Genomic DNA, 16,366 nt, shown 5'->3' on the forward strand with positions numbered 1-16,366 from the left:
ATCCCGGCCGCGGCCGCTGGAGGACAGTGTCTCCCCAGAAGCGGGCGGGGAGCGGGCGGGCTGGCAGCCTGCCCGGCGGGCGCCGCCAGCAGCCGCGGGATGCGGCGGCCGCGCAGCCACCACCATCACTCTCCCTCTGTCACCTTCACAGGTACAGCACATATGCAAATGGTGTCAGCTCATCTGCTGGCTGGCAGACGGTGAGTTAAGATTGCCATTCATCGCCCCGAGAAGGCTCCGTCTGCTTTCCCTCGCGCTGACCTTTCTCCTGCTGGAACAGATGCAGCGGCTCCCTGAATTTGGATGTGCTTCCGCACGCACCGAAGCGCTCTGGCAGCTCTCAGCAAGCCCTTGTAATATGGCTTTATATGTCCTTTTTTTAACCATTCTTTAGTCATTTTCCCACCTAAGCATTTTTAAAGCAATCGCCACTAATGAATTCCGTGGGCCTCCCGATGGCACAGAAAACCAGTGAACAGAGAAAGGGTATTTAAAAAAAAAAAAAAAGAAAAAAAAAAAAAAAAAAAAAAAAAGTGCATCTCCGAATATTTTTTTCCTTTTTATACAAATGATTAATTAGGACTCCTTCTTTATGGAGGCTAAAGATGCATTTAATTTGGATTTTTAACAGATGGTTAATAGATGTTAAAAACACACTTGCTGATTGTAAATGTCCACTTACTGAGACTCAGTAACCATGTAATAGGTGTTTTATGTATTAACTACAAAGATATTAAATTAAAAATTGATTTAAATAACATTCTGGTATTTTACTAGCAATCAGAAATCATCCTATAGAATCTAAGGTGCTTACATATATATTTAGAAATCTCAATTTAATAGATAATCCAAGAGGCTTAATTATCCCCATCAGCATGTTGCCCTTCATATAATAGGAATATAATTTATGATTATTGAGCCTAAAATGTCAGCCACGAAAGAACTTACCGAGCTGTTGGTACAAAAGTACATCACTCACAAAAACAACAAACCATCAGGCATTTAAAAATTAATTACACTGACGTACCATAGCCAACCTGTCACAGTCAATAAATAAGTATGAATTGCTTATTTACAGAGACAGAATGCAGACTTGGTACAGTGAAACAACGGCTGGACCTTCCCAGAGAAGAAAGTATTCTCTTAATTTCAACAGAGAACGTAATTCTATCTGACTGCATCCAACATCTGATTTTTAAGAACTGGTTCATTGCAGAAAAGAAGCTTTTTGAGGAAAGCTTGATCTACTAACCATAATGCTACCAGCTGTTTGTCTTCTGGCGTGGCGTTGGGGCCTGAGTGGGTTTTTAGTCTCACTGCATACCTTAAGCAAGAAGAAAAAAGCCAATGTGAGTTAACTGAGACAGCTTTATATTACTGATCAGAGAGCTATGCTGCCAGTGTCATTTGATCTGCCCCTTTACACATATCTGTTCAAGTTACCAGACACATGTGTTTTTCCTGAGAAAAACAGAGCTGTTTTTAAGAGCTGTTTTGCCACTAGCAGTGTATCCCTGCACTCTTTAAACAGCCATCAACTCTCTTGATCATCCATCAGTCCAGAGAGGAGCCTAGCTGGTGAGGTGACACTGTCCTACCAAAATAACCTCTGCTGCTGCAGAGACCCAGTTACACAGAGTTCATGCAGAAAGGGGTTTAGAGTGTTTGAAGGCAGCCAGCCTGCCTGGAAGCTGGTGCTGACCTCACCCTGCCAGTTCTCAGTGTGTCTACCCAGATTTGCTCCTCCGAGCACAGCACGGCAGAGCGGGAACATGTGGCTCAGAGCTATTTTTGCTCACATGACATTACATTCAAACTCTATAAATATTAAAGATCCACGGAGGTAGCACTGGTGTTTCAAGAGTGTATGTGCTATGCAATCACAAATTGGTTTCTGGAAATCTCAGCTTCCAGCTGAATACCTGAACAACAGACTAGGTTAGAACAACACACAGTGCTTCTGGGCTCACTTCCAGAAAAATACCTGTTCCCCATAATTAGCTGCTTGTGATTTTTTCTTACCTTCGCTTTCAAATTCTAATTCTGGTATCTGTGCAAAGATTCAGAATGAACGTTTTGCTTCTACAGGCATACCTAGCAAACCACTTATTTTTTTGAGTTGCAGTGAGATCAACAGCAATTCACATTACAACACGGCCACAGCTATACACATTATTGAAAGCAATGGATCTGCAAGCAAAATTCATTTCCAGAGTTAGGACCATATATCTACTGCCATGAGAAAAGACAGGGAAGATGAAGAAAGAGCTTTCTGCCATTTGGAAGAAGGGGAAAAAAAAAAAAAAAAAAAAAAAAAAGGGAGGAATTACAGAGGTGGAAAAAAAATTGCAGAGATGGAATGTATTATTCTCTTACAGAAAAAAGGTATTTGATTTTTTTCAATAACCTTCCACTTAGAAAGCTGGCCTCACTCCACTGAAATGCATGAGAAGACAGCTCTAAGTGGAATAAAATGCCAGTGGAATTATTAGCATGTGAGAAAATCTTCACACCAACACAAAGTCCAAAAAAATGCTTTTGTTTTAGAAGTTCTGATTCATTAATGAATATGATTAAAAAAGAAAATATGTTACTTCCTATGAGCTTAATCCTGACAAGAACTGCATGGTTTACTGTCCTGAGGAATGATGCCATGGTCAGTGTCAGCGCAGATTTCTCCCCTACTGTGTCTGGGGTCACTCTCTTGCAGAGTCCCTCAGCTGCTGCAATGATTTTGACCTTTGTTTTCTCTACCAATGACCCTGCCAATAACAATAATTTTAAGTATCAATTATAATGGAGAAAAGGACTTCAGTGACATACTTTTTTCAGAGGGACTGTGGATGGCACTGAATTCTAGACTGCCCTGTTTGGAGAGCCATGAAGTTGGGGTAGCTCTGAGGTGAGCTGTGCTCCTGACTCCTCTGGCTACATTAGGAGTACACACATCAAATGCACTTCGAGTGTCCATTTTTCTGTCACTGTTCACATCTTCTTTCAGGTAATGTTTAAACAGCAATCTTAAACATGTTGCAATATTTTTCAAGTTACCACTCCATGAGAATGTTTCATTATTATGGATTACTGGTTTCCTCCACTGAGTAGCTCTGGACTTAAATCAGGAAACTCTTGAAGTGATTTGCAACTCAAGTAATAGGAAAATCTTTGGGCTTTTTTGTTTGTGTTTTTGTTTCTTTCTTTCATTTTTTTTTCATTCTTTACAGTTTCTTGATTAAATTTTTAAAGAAATCACAGATAATACATAAACATTACATATGGCTTACCAGGCCCTTATAAGGAGTCCACTTCTACCCTTTTACTGCATGTATGAAAATAGGTGATAATGCAGATGAGATGTTTGCACAGAGTAACCCCTGCGGTCATCTCCTTCCTTTCCTACCTGATGAGTTCAACTGTTTCTGAATACATGGTGTAAGGGGATTTAGATTCCATTGGGCCTTGTTCCATTGCATTTCCACACTCAATAAACGATAGTGCTGCTTCTGCATAATTCAGTGCCTTTCCAAACTTCTCCACCTAGAGAGAAAAAATAAGGACATAGAGATGTAGTGTAATCATCAAGATGTTGTTACATTTGATGGGATTTTCTCAACAAATGTTGTAAACTTCACACAAGTTGATATATCTTCAGGTTCACAATTTTTCTTGTGAGAAAGCTAATACCCATCAAACCCTGTGCATCAGTGAAAATCATAAGATACAGAAGATAGAGCTCTGAGGTATTATTTGTTCCACATTCTTGTGTCCAAAGAAAGGGTCAGCTCTGCCTAGGACATTCCCAACAGTGTTTGTGAAAGCTCTTCTAGTGCTGGAAATTCCACAAACTCATGCTGTCTTTTGTTCCAGCTTTCATCTTTCATTAAAAAGAGTATCACACATCCTTGCAAGTGTAGTTTTTTATCACTCAACAAAGAATGGTAATGGATATCAAGAACTAAGAGAAGATAATTACTTTGACTACTAACTCTTATCCACTCTGTTCTCCTGTCTTCTTTATCCCTACCATTTTCAGCACTGGTCTCCTCTTGTCAGCAGTTTGCTTACTATATCCTCCTCCTCTTTTAAGGACTGCTCTGCTCTCTCAGCATCTTCTGCCATCCTCCTTCCTTGCCCTGTTTCTTCTCCTATTTTCGGTACTTCTTTGACTTTGTGTGTGTATTTGTGCACTTACATGCATATACATGCATGTCCTCAGTAACACTGTATATGCAAATATGCAGCTAATGTTCATATGTGTACACTTACATGCCACTTATCTGCCCTCAGAATTTCATTTTTGATGTGGAGAGATGAATCATACTAATACCTCTCTGTCCTGACTTCTCTCTCCTTCAGTCGGAACTCCTGCGGTACATAAAGCCCATTAATGGACTGGATGCATTTGGTTGAAATCTGATGCACACAGTGAAAGGTTAATGGACCTTATTCTTTTCCAAGGGATAAAGATTTTAAATAGTAACTTTGGAATGGCACACTAGCTTCAATCTATTTTAGGTTCTTATATGACTCCCACTGCGATCATACCAGAGAACTTCACAAACTTTTTATTATATTTCTCCCCCCGATGCTCCAGTGCGGGTAGAAGTGCTATTATCCCAATTTCACAGATGGGGGACTGAGGAGCAGAGAGACTTAGTGTAATTTTCAAGCTGCTCACTCTAAGTGCCTGTGTCAGGTAGTGCAGTGCCAAAGTAGGAGGTGTTGAGCCCAGCAAGGTGATTCAAAGTGCCTGGAGGCACTTTGGCAATATGGCATTTTCCCCAGGATGCCTACACAACCAGGGAGGGAGAGGAAGCACCTGCAAAGGGCTGTTCACAAGGTGTAAGTAAGGTGCTGGTCCACTGTGTAGGGAAGCTGAATGCGGAGGATATTTTAACCACCTGACACTGATAGGAAACTATTTAAACCATACCTAGGTGACTTTGATGCAGCAAACCTGTATCAGAGAACAATGCTCTCAACTCCTCTTTCTGGGAGTCTACCATAAAAACACTTCTCTCCAGGCTAAGAATTTCCTTTGCATATTAAGTGATCCTTTCCATTCTGTTTAAAGCAGCACATTTAACTGCACCATTTGTACTTCTCCCCAGTATTTTCTGACTTTAGGACTCACTTTAGAGTAATCTGGAATTGAATAAACCATAGAAATTTGTGCTGCTAATAAACTCAGGTACAGCATAAAACTTGGTGTTAGTGTTCTGAATTAAGCATGCTTCTGCTTCCTTGGCCTTTCCACATTCTGCACAGCTGAGAAAAAAGAGGTGAAGAAATAAAGGCTCTGAGCTACCTTTCTTCTTTCCTGATGGTATGACAGCAAAGCGTCTGTCTGACAGAGCAAGGCAGGAATGCAACTACCCCCACCTGCAAAGCAGCCAGGCTAATGCAGGGTCCCACTCCATAGACTGCCATCCCAAGACCTCGTGTTGTGCTGGCTTATCTGTGGCACTGGACAAACACAGCTTTGGAGAGAACTGAGGGACAGCTAAGCAGAGCTCTGCTGAAACACTGCATACTTAGTTGCGCCCATTTGTTTGGAAAGACAAGCATCTCTTGAGTGTTCCATATAACCTCAGATTCCTCTTTTTCATACTGCCTACATTTTTAGACAGGTCAAAGCCAGGGTCAAGAATCTGTTTGTTGCAATAGTACTTTGTGTGCTAGGTGTTCCTCTAGGATTACAAAGCTTCCTTGTGTGCTTCTGATTATGTTGGGAAACATCTGCCATGAAACGAGGATTCTTTTGGCACTGAAAAGACAAAGCTCTTTAAAAAAAATACAAATACCTCAGCTACCAGACCAAATTTGGAGATGCAATTATAGGACCTAGCCAGCTAGTTAAACTGAGAAGATAGGTATGTGGATTCTTTATGCAGCCTCAATTACTATAGTTACTAATTAAAGCAAAGGAATAAATGGAAAGTTTTATTTATCCAGGCCTTTATCTCGGTAAGTCATTATTTGTTAAGTCATAGTTTATTGGGCTATGAACATTTGATTATATAAACATTTCTTAATTTAACAAGCCTAGCCATCCTTATAATAGATTTTATAATTACCCCAGCAATACTGCACTGATGAAGAAACTGCATTACAAAAATTATTTGGAGCAATGTAACTGGAAAGAAAGTGTTCTCACCATTGCATCTGCTTTATGCTTCTTCCGTTTAGCTTCCTGCATAAAGTAATCTGCATTGCGTGGTCTACCAGGGGAAAATAAGAAGACATTTTATTATTTTCTGAAGTGCAGAATATTTTAAGGTTATTTTTCCCTTATTTTAAACCTGATTTGCAAACATTTTTTATGAAGAAAATACACTTATCGTGTAACCATGTATCTTCTATTTTCAAATTGCTGCCTGTGGAGACAATAGCATTTATGGCTGTTCTCATTCTTTAGAAGTCAGTGATTCAAGTAAAGAAAGGCTAATAAAATGCATTTTTATGGATTATATAAACTGCTTCCCAAATTAGTGCAGTTTTGATCAGCAAAATGGATACACGCGTTAAGCAGAACAAGATATTCCGTCTTTTCCTCTCCCTGGTGCTTGCTTACCTCTTTTTCTATTCCTCTGTGTATATTGTTATTTGCCTTGGCTTCCCCCTCCTCTCAAAACAAGTGTGTGTTTAATCTCTCCACTTTGAAAACACACACTGAACCTGCTTGCCTCCACAGCTACATCTTGTCCTCGTCCCTCTTATCTGTAAGCATGCTGAGTGCTGTTTACTTTTGCTTCCTGGAGTTCATCTCTGACTCAGTGCTGGGCCACCTGCTGCAATTCCACTGGCATTCCTCGTGCCAATTTCTCCTTTGATTTCTCCTCAAACAGATCTGGGAGATTCCATCCCTTCCTTAACCTACCTGACCTACTGACTGCAGGGCTCAAATTCAACTTCTGTTACTGTCCTGAAATTCTCAAGTGTGTTTGTAACCAGATTGATTTATTTATCCACCCTCATTCAAACTGGAAACAAACTGATGTCTCCTTGTCACCGCGTCAGTGAGCTCCTCATGGCCGAAGCTAAGTTCTTCATCTCCTCCCACAAGTTCTCCCTATGGCACCTTTATAAGTCACTGTGGAGAACAGCCATTTGCCATGTCATTTCAGACCATAACCTTGCATCTTCAGTCATTGCCTCTCATAAAAGACTTCACATTTCCTGACCCTGCAGATTCTTCCTGTATCATATATGTGGGAGGTGACCTTCTTTCTCTACTCAGCTAAAATATGTTCTGGTTCTTCTCATCTTATGCTGTGGTTACTACATCTTTGTCTCTCTCAGAGAGGGAAGTTTTGACTTGCAAAATAATTTTCTTAGTACTGGTTAGAGTGTCATTCCTTTGTCCTCATCTCAAGAAAATGAGATATTCCTGAGTATCTCAAGTATTTTTAAGAGCTTGGTGTTGTAAACTGTATGCTATTATTGCCACTCAGCAATCTGTTGTATTAACTGAAACAGGCAGCACAGCTTCACTCACTCATTTACTCACTCACTCCGCTCTCGTGGGATGGGGGAGAGAATCAGGAGAGTAAAAGCGCATAAGAGTAAGAAAGGAAGAAAACTTGCACATTTTGATAAAGACAGACTAACAGATAAAGCAGAGCAGAACAAGGAATTCATTCACTGCTTCCCATGGGCAGGCAGGTGTTCAGCAATCTCATGGAAATCAAAGTGATTACCAGTGACTTGGGCAGACAGATGCTGTCATTCCAAATATTCACCCCTTCCTCCTTCTTCTCTGAGCTTTTTATGCTGAGCATGACACCACGTGGTGTGGTCAGCAGGGGTCAGCTGTTCCAGCTGTGCTCCCTCCCAACTCCTTGTGCAATCCCAGCCTCACTGCTGGAGGTGTGGAGTGAGAAGCAGAAAAGACCTTGAGACTATTCCAGCACCCCCTCCCCCCCCAAAAAAATACTATTTCTAACTTTTTTTTTCTTGAAATTGAGATTTCTGAGCACATGTATTTGGCAAAATGTTTTGCACCAGTCAGAGAAGATGCAGATCTAAAGAGTGAAGCAGGATGGATGAGTAAAACATTCATGCCCAAGCAGTAAGAACATGCTCAGATCCAAAACTGATGTAAGTGGGAACAAGTGGGAACCTCTTGACAGAAGAGGGCAGCCTTATAACTTCCCTAAGAGCATAAGGCTATTTGAACAGTGTATTTACTTAGTCTGTTTCTTTCTACTTATGTGCACACAGTTTTAAAGACATTTAATTGCATCAGAGAAAGTTATTCAACCTTATTTTGAAGAGAAGAAAGGCTAAATATAACTAAATAGAAATTAAATTCAAAGTCTGGCTAATTTTGAATGATTTCTGTCCTAAAAAACTTACTCATATGAAAAGCAGTTCCTTTGGTCCAACTTTCTTTAAAATATTATTCTCCCACAGAGTGAAATTTCACCCAGCTTACTCTACCTGTTAGGTGAGAAAGGGGACTAGACAGCTTTGTGTCCCAGTATCTCATAACCTACTGCAAATATTTCCTATGCCCCAGAACATGTTCTTAATAAGAACAACCATCTGAACAAGTGGGTCTTGGTAAATTATAAAATATTACACATTGAAACAGTGTTAGCTTGATGCAGAAAAAATAGCTATGTTTTCAGAAACACTGAAAGAATTCTTAAAAAAATATTAAGTTCTCTCTGTCTCTTTTTGTCTTGTGCAATGACCTAGGAAAGACGGCTTACTATAAAGACCCAAAAAGCAAAGCCAAGTAGAACGAACCAACAAACTGAGTCTCATCTCTCTGAAATGATGAAAGCGATGAACTTTTACATGAGCTTGTCAAATTCATGTCATTAAAATACATCCTCTCTGACATTCCCTCCTATATATCACCCAGCACTTTATGTCTAATTTTCTTGTCTGAAGCATGGCAAGAGGCTGTAAAAACAAAGTGAGATAACACAATGTAATTATGGTCGACTTATTTATACGTTAATTGTAAAATGGTTTTCAACTTGCAGCAGGATTTATTCTCCTGAGTTATGATTAGCAATGAAGGTATTAGCAGGAGACATGAACATTCTTGAACCAAGAAGACTTGCATTGAGGGCCCTGCTACGGGATGTTTAAGAATAACACTGAAACTGAAGTCATTGGTTTGTACTAAGCTGCTTGCAAAATCTAATATAAAAAAAGATGCTACTAAAATGCCATTTAAAAGCAAAGCATAAATATATTCTCCATGTGAATGTTTAGGTATTTCCATAGGAAAAATACAAGATTGATTTAAAAATCAGGGCATGTCTAACATAAATTAAGATGCTTTGGGAAAAAAATGGATGTGGTATCATTTTTATTAGCTTCTTAAATAGAACTTGTTCAGTAGCGTTAATAAACATGCCAAGTCAAATTCTGATATCCTTATGCTACCTATGAACTACTATTCTTCAATTTATTGCTACATATTAATGACCTTTCTATTCAGATAACTAATGTGCATGTTAGATGAAAATGGGAAGCTGAAATGTCCAACAGATTCAATGTATGTTTTTTTACCATTTTAATCACAAAGGGGGTGCTTAAATTTAATTATTTACCTTTTTTTTAATGAGAGTTAAATGTTTCAAGTTCAGTTTTGTTTAGGTTCCCACTGCACATGAACATCATCTGTCTTTTAAAATTCAGTATACTAATTGAAATTATTATGTCATGAAGTGAAAAAATAAGAAAAACATCATCTTTTATTGGGATCCTTGAAGATAAGAGGTTGCCTAAGCTCATGGACACATGCAGACACATGAGAAAACTAATGCATAAATTAATTATTCTGGATAGCTCTTTTGCATACTGCACATTTTTTATCTATGAAGTTTGTTAGTCATATTCTGATTTTACAGACTCTGAAGTTACCGTGACTAAGAACCCATCTCTGCTACAAATAAAGGTCCATGCAAACCTCCTCTGCAGCCTGACCTATTTAGTTACACTGGTGATAATCTCAGACTGGAAACTTTACAGGTAATCTCACTGGATGCTAATTTCAGATACTATATGTTATTGATGAAAGGCATCCTGAGGAGAAGCAAATGTGTTTTCCCACTGATGAGATTCAGAAAGATCTGTGGCTAAAACCCTTTTTCAGGTCTTTGGTGTCAGCTTTGCAGATCACAGCCTTTCTATAGCCTGAGAAATGAGAGAACAGAAAAATATTTCAATCCCCCCGCAGATCACATCCTTGCCACAGCCAGAGAACCAAAAGAATAAAAAAATTCTGGTACTAGGCTACTGGTTGAACTGGAGTGCCTGTGAGTAGCAGAAGCAGCACTGGAGACTCTTTACGTTTAGTGGTCATGAATGTAAACTGAAGTCGCATGGAAACTTATTCAGTGACTTCTGGTTTTCAGACAATTGGGTCAGATTCTCCTCTTCAGTTAGTTACAACTGTATGAATCTATCGGCATCAGCACTTTCACTCCAGATTTATAAACAGAATTCAGACCTCTTGTTAAAAAAAAAATTAAAAAGAAGTCTGACTTCAAATTAACATGTAGAAACAAATGTTTTATCTCTATTAAACTGCACAAGAAAGTCTTTTGTTTCTGAATATCTGATTGTTGGTACTTTTAGAAATATAGTCCTCTTCAACAAAGCCAAAAAAGAATTCTAATACACTGCTCTAATGCATCTCATATATCTCTCTGAATGGCAAGAGAAAGAGCGTAAAGCATTAGAGCCAACTAAGTCAGGCCGCTGGTGAATTCTCCCTGGGATCAAGTGTCATTATGTGAAACTGGCTGCTCTCGAGGAGAATTTACCCTACTCTGTTGATTGGGGAAAGCAATCAAGTACCGCTGGAACGATTTCAACGCATTCTCAGTCAACACCAGGCAGTCACCTAGGCACTGCAGCAGAATCCAGCCTTTTACAGAACAACCCCCCCACGGCTAGATCTGATAGTACAAACAAGGCCAGGCTTCCTTTTCAGCAGTGGCATTCAAACCATTTATGACTTTGACAAGGGCAGCCTCAGTAGCATGGCTGTGGCTGAATCCAGGATGAAATTTATCAAACAATCCACTACTGTCCAGAATTTCTCTCACTTGCCTTGGCACCACTTTCCCTGGGAGCTTGTTGAAAACCAGCGGGAAGGACAGCATTTCCATTGCTTGTTATGTTGCGCGGGATCCCAGCGTGAGGTGGGATGGCTGCGGGCATTGTAATTACTCCTCTGCCAGAAGCAGCCTTTCACAATTTCCAGGCTGTTGAGCTCCTAAGAGCGGTGTTACCACTACCCAGGTGAATGCCTCTGTGTGTGTACATTTCTCTCATCCTATTTAGCTCCATGCCATTAGAGTGCATCTCTGCCACCTTTGTCTTCTGCTGCCTCCTCTGAATTTAATTTACTCCAGTTTAGCAGGTAATTGCAAAAATGTAAACTCATGCAATAAAAAAAAGGCAGAGAATCAAACAAAGTGAATCAATAAAAGCCTTACTTTGTACAGTAATTTATCAGCATCTACTGCAAAATAATCTCCTCGGAACTCAGAGCAACCACTGGTATTTACAGAGTACAGTGTAGCTTAGACTCCAATATACAATTTTAATTATACTGCATTCAAAATCACATTTTTCATCTAATTTTTGTATTTTATATGAACTAAATACTAAACTATACCATTTTCTGCTTCATTTACATAATCTACCACTTGTACATTATTTCTTACTGTTGTATGGTGCTTTATGAGGATACATTAAAAAAACCTAATAAAAGTTCAATTAAACATCATAAATGTAGCCAAGCGCATATTTTAATACCCTTCAGAGATAATACTGCTGAAGTGTTGTAAAAAAACAAGCTAGTGCTTCCTCAGTGTACAACAATTGCATGTAGTAAAAGCAGCTTAAATCATAATTCTAAATATAGGACCAGTTTCACAACTTCAGTAATCTAAATCCTAAAAAAATGAATGTGTTGGAAAGGAGTAGAGCAGCAAAACGAGCAGCTTTAAAAAATGATCAGAGCTAGGGGCAATCAGAAGAAATTGGCTAGCAAATTTCTAGGGTGAAGCCATGACCAGTTTTGAAGCTGTGCCAGTGTATGCTGAACTTTCAGTCCAGGAGAAGAAGAAAATCCTGTAAGAGCAGGAAAACCACATAATGTGAAAGGCAGGTGTACACAGCCTATTTGCTGTCTCTTAACAGGATGTGTCAGGAGCTTGTTTGACATGCAGGGTCATAGATCAGTGTGTTCATCTTTGCGGTGAATGATAGAGCTGAGCAGGTGTTACTATACAAAACAGTGCTCTCCCCTGATGGATCATAGCCTCCTGCCCATTCCACCACTTAAAATAAATGCTGTTTTGTGGGACATGGCACTGCTTTGTCCGAGGCATGGCACACATATAGTGTCCCACACAGTGGGGGAGAGCCCACGGCACTGCCAAAGTGGGGACCCAGCTCTGTGGAAGTCTCATGCTCACCCTGGCAGAACCAGGAGGCTTGGAAGTTCAGCAGAGGAGCATGCAAGTGAAGAAGGCCAGGAGATAAATACTGAGCCATGGGCATTTCAGAAAGATAGGAACAAAGGATCTGATTGGAGTTGGGCTAAATGTGAGAAAAATTTACCCAATCACACACTACACAACTACTATCTTGTTGGGTTTAGTATAACAAGGTCAATAGCTTAGGTAAGAAGAATAGATGAATAGTGCAGATACCTAGAGAGGGAGCTACTGTTGCAAAAAATAGCAGACAAAATTAAAGCCTAATGTAAATGAAATCCAGAAGTATAAAAATAAGTGGGGACTCTTATTTTGGCAAAAATGCAAAATCCCCCTGACTAATCATGTCAGTGCAGTGAAATATAGAAGAACATGAGAAAGAGTCAAAATCTACTATGAATTCCTGTTTATGACCCAGATTCATGACTTAAAGATATCCATGTGAAATCAATATCTAGACTAAAACACACAAGGGCAAAGTGTACAAGTGAAGAGAGGAATGAAACAAGTATTCACCATAGGGACTTGAGTTCCTGTTTTAAAAGCAGAGACAGAAACACCGTGTGCTTGCACATAGACTACAATTTTGTCTCTTTTGATGTATGTTAAATATATGTTTTGAATGAAGCTAATTTCAGTCAAGACAGAGTTACAGCCTTTATAATCAGTCATACAGAGACAGGGCGGGACTGCAGCAGTCCAGATCTATTTTGTTTTAAAATGCCACAGAATCACACCTTGAATTCTCAAGAAGCATCTGAAAAACAAAGGCAGAAAGGCCTCTCTGGGAGAGATGAGAGTACATGTGAAGCCTGAGTAAGTGAATGGGGTGTCTACACTGAAAGAAGCAGGTGATCCTGAAACAAAGACCCTGTCCAGGGATCCTGTCCTGTGGAGCCTGTCTAAGACACATCAGTAATCACAGAATTTGAAAGAAATCATAACCAGGCACTAAAGATGAGGAAAACATCTGATAGGGCTTTTGGGAAATTGATGTTCCTCACCTGTGTTAAATTACTACAGCCTCTCTCCAGCTTCATGACTTGTTGCTGGTTCTCAAAATGAACAGGGTATTTCCAGGCTAAAATAAGTTTGAATGGTCTACCTGTGATTCTCTAAAGAGATTATGATTATTTCCCAGTGTGGTTTGTCATCACTGAAAGATGAAAATATCCATTATATGTTGAAGGAATGATCAGAAAAGCTCTAACACATCCTTGAGGAATCACAGCCTTTGCACCCTAGGGCAATTGCAGTGAACCTTTCCGTCAAAAAGGGAAACTTCTGGGTAATTATATTGTTAAAAATGGACTTGAGGCACATTCTTCAAAAGCATGTAAAGTTATTTTCCACTGCCACAAGGACAGCAAAGCTGTCTTGGGAATTAAGCCTCAGATAGAGGCACTAGACTATTGTTTCCACTTCTCATCTATGAATCCTGGCATTGAGGGCAGTGAAAACCCATACCATTCCGTGATCCAGCACAAGCAGACAAATCCCCAGTTACACTGCGATGGACTTGCAGATATTAGTAGAGAAACAAAACATAAGGAAAACAAGCTCTGTCAAGAACCAGAGATGTTGTAGAACAACAAAACCAATGGGAAATTAGATGAGACTTCCTTGTATTCAGTGTAAGACCTAGACCACTCAAAGAGCTGGAGGGTTTGGACTATCCTCATTATTCACTGCAGACATCTGCTCATTGCTCATCATGCAGAGGTGATGAAAGACTAGGAGACACCAGTGGAAGAGACTGTTCTCTCCCACCTGTGAAATTCAGTTCTGCTTCTGGAACCTGGAGGACTGTTTGCTGAACCTAATTGGAAGATCCTCGTCTTGCTTACTGTTATGATTTACTATGGACTGAAGATATTTTCTAGTCAACCTGTAGAGTAAGAAAAAGCTACATTAAAATAAACTGATACAAACAAATTCTCTTTCCTAAGTGGCAAAATATTCATACTATTTCAGACCTGAGTCCATCAATGGAACCATTCATTCCTTTGCTATGCCTGTGCAACTGAAACAAGGAGGGCAAGGATACCAGATTTATCATTTGATCATCTATGCAGTGTAATTGCTAATATTCTCCCTGGCATAGTTTTCAGCTCAGTCTGAGACAATGCCTGGGCAGAGCTTGGGGACAGCATAGACTAGGGACTATTCTCAGGAGACAGTGAATGTTCTTTGTCTGGGGAGTGAAGACAGTTTAATCATATAATCATACAAACCTAAGCCTGCTGAACCACTTGCCTACAGGAGCAGAGGAGGGGTATGGATGTAGCTAAGTTCAAAAGAGGTCCATAGCTCTGGCTTTCCTTTGATGACAGAGACTAGTGGCTGAAAATTCTATACCCTGTGAAAACCTCCTGCTAGAGCTGATGAAGTATCTATTTCCCACCAAAACAAGCCCTCATAGAGCGTCCTTTTAAAAGTGACCCGTGGTCTTGCATAGAGCAGGCAGCTAAATTATCTAATCGTGGGAGGCAGCATCTGGCATGTCTAACGTTATTTTCTCATGGTCAGCATACATGTGAGAAATTTGGTGCCATGAGTAAGAAGGGAAGAAGAGGAAGACTCGGAGGGTCAGATGAAGTCTTGAAATCCCCTAAATCCAAGGAACTGGGAGCAGTTCACAGTAAGCATATGAATTTGTGAGGAACTTAGTGTTGTAGGTGTTGGTCTGATGAGTTATTTTCTAGATTGCTGATGAGAAGAAAGAGGAGCCACTTTCTATTCCTGAACTGTGCTCCTCAGGGTGTGTTCAACACTACAAAAGTATCTTTAAATACTCCAGGAATCCTTGAGGCATTTTGAACAATTCAAGTAAGATCACTTCTACATGTGTGAGTCAAAACCTAGGAGCGCCTTTTCCCTTCCACTCTGAGGAGGAATAACAAGGAAGAGAAGACTGAAAATGAGACACTTGGGATTCAAGTCAAAACAAAGAGATGTGCCAGGAAGTTTATTGTCATAAGCTCTATGTGTAACACCTTTACAGGTGAATATTTTCTGGGTATGCAGTTTACTGTTTGTCAAACAAACATGGGAATTCTATCTCACTGTGGGATTTGTCCCTTGGACAATGTATAGCTGATGGGTATCTGTAGCACCTAAACTCATAAAGGTGGAAGAGACATTCAACAAAATATGAACTTAAAAAAATGCTGTAGAATATGTATTACCTTGCTCCTATAAGGCAAGAAAAAAAATATAAGTGAAGAAAAACCACATCCCAAGTTTGAAATTATAACTCAAAATTCAAGTAAAAAAATAACCCCAAGGAGCATGGGGCTTCTCATTTAGCTGTAAGGAAAGCTCGGAAGCTGGGTACACTTTGATATTTTTTTATACCACACAAGGAGTATTTTAAGGAGGGTGTCCTTGGGCACCCATAGGATGTCTATGCCTAGCACTTCAAGGACAACAGACTTTGTTCCTAAATGTGGTTATTGGGAATTCTGTTATTCAGTGAAATTACAGAAGGACTCAATATGGCTTGAAACATTATTATGTAGCCTTGAAAATGTTCTCCTCATGGAGCAAAAATTGCCAAAAATCCAGGAAATCTTACAAAAAATTTCTACTGGAAACAGCATTGTGATGTCATTGACACTTGTGGTGTGCTGGGTACCTCTAAGTATATTGAGATTCATTGGCAAACAATGGCAAACAAGGGGAAGTAGAATTTTGCCTGTCTTTTGAAGACTGTTATCTGTATTTACTGTTATACTGCAGTGTATGTGTATACAGCACTCTGCCAAGCAAGATATACTTTTTACTGACCTACTTGTGTTCCAATTTATTGCTAGTGACAGCTGTTGTCAATGATCTGGAGAAAATAAATTGAGAATACACTGAAGAGACACTGACTGATCAAAAAAATT

General features: G+C 39.7%; 1 protein-coding gene across 1 annotated transcript in view; it reads right to left on the bottom strand.

The window, feature by feature from the left end:
• Positions 1-16,366, bottom strand: part of AFF3 (ALF transcription elongation factor 3) — a 314,337-nt gene that overhangs the window by 10,057 nt on the left and 287,914 nt on the right. Inside the window, exons 16-18 of the mRNA XM_066313661.1 lie at positions 6,158-6,221; positions 3,401-3,537; positions 1,253-1,324 (exon numbers count right to left, since the gene is read on the bottom strand). Coding sequence (XP_066169758.1) covers positions 1,253-1,324; positions 3,401-3,537; positions 6,158-6,221 — 273 coding nt within the window. The remainder of the gene's footprint in view (positions 1-1,252; positions 1,325-3,400; positions 3,538-6,157; positions 6,222-16,366) is intronic.

Source organism: Sylvia atricapilla, chromosome 2 (assembly GCF_009819655.1).
Source record: "Sylvia atricapilla isolate bSylAtr1 chromosome 2, bSylAtr1.pri, whole genome shotgun sequence".
In the NCBI taxonomy this organism is placed as follows: domain Eukaryota; kingdom Metazoa; phylum Chordata; class Aves; order Passeriformes; family Sylviidae; genus Sylvia; species Sylvia atricapilla.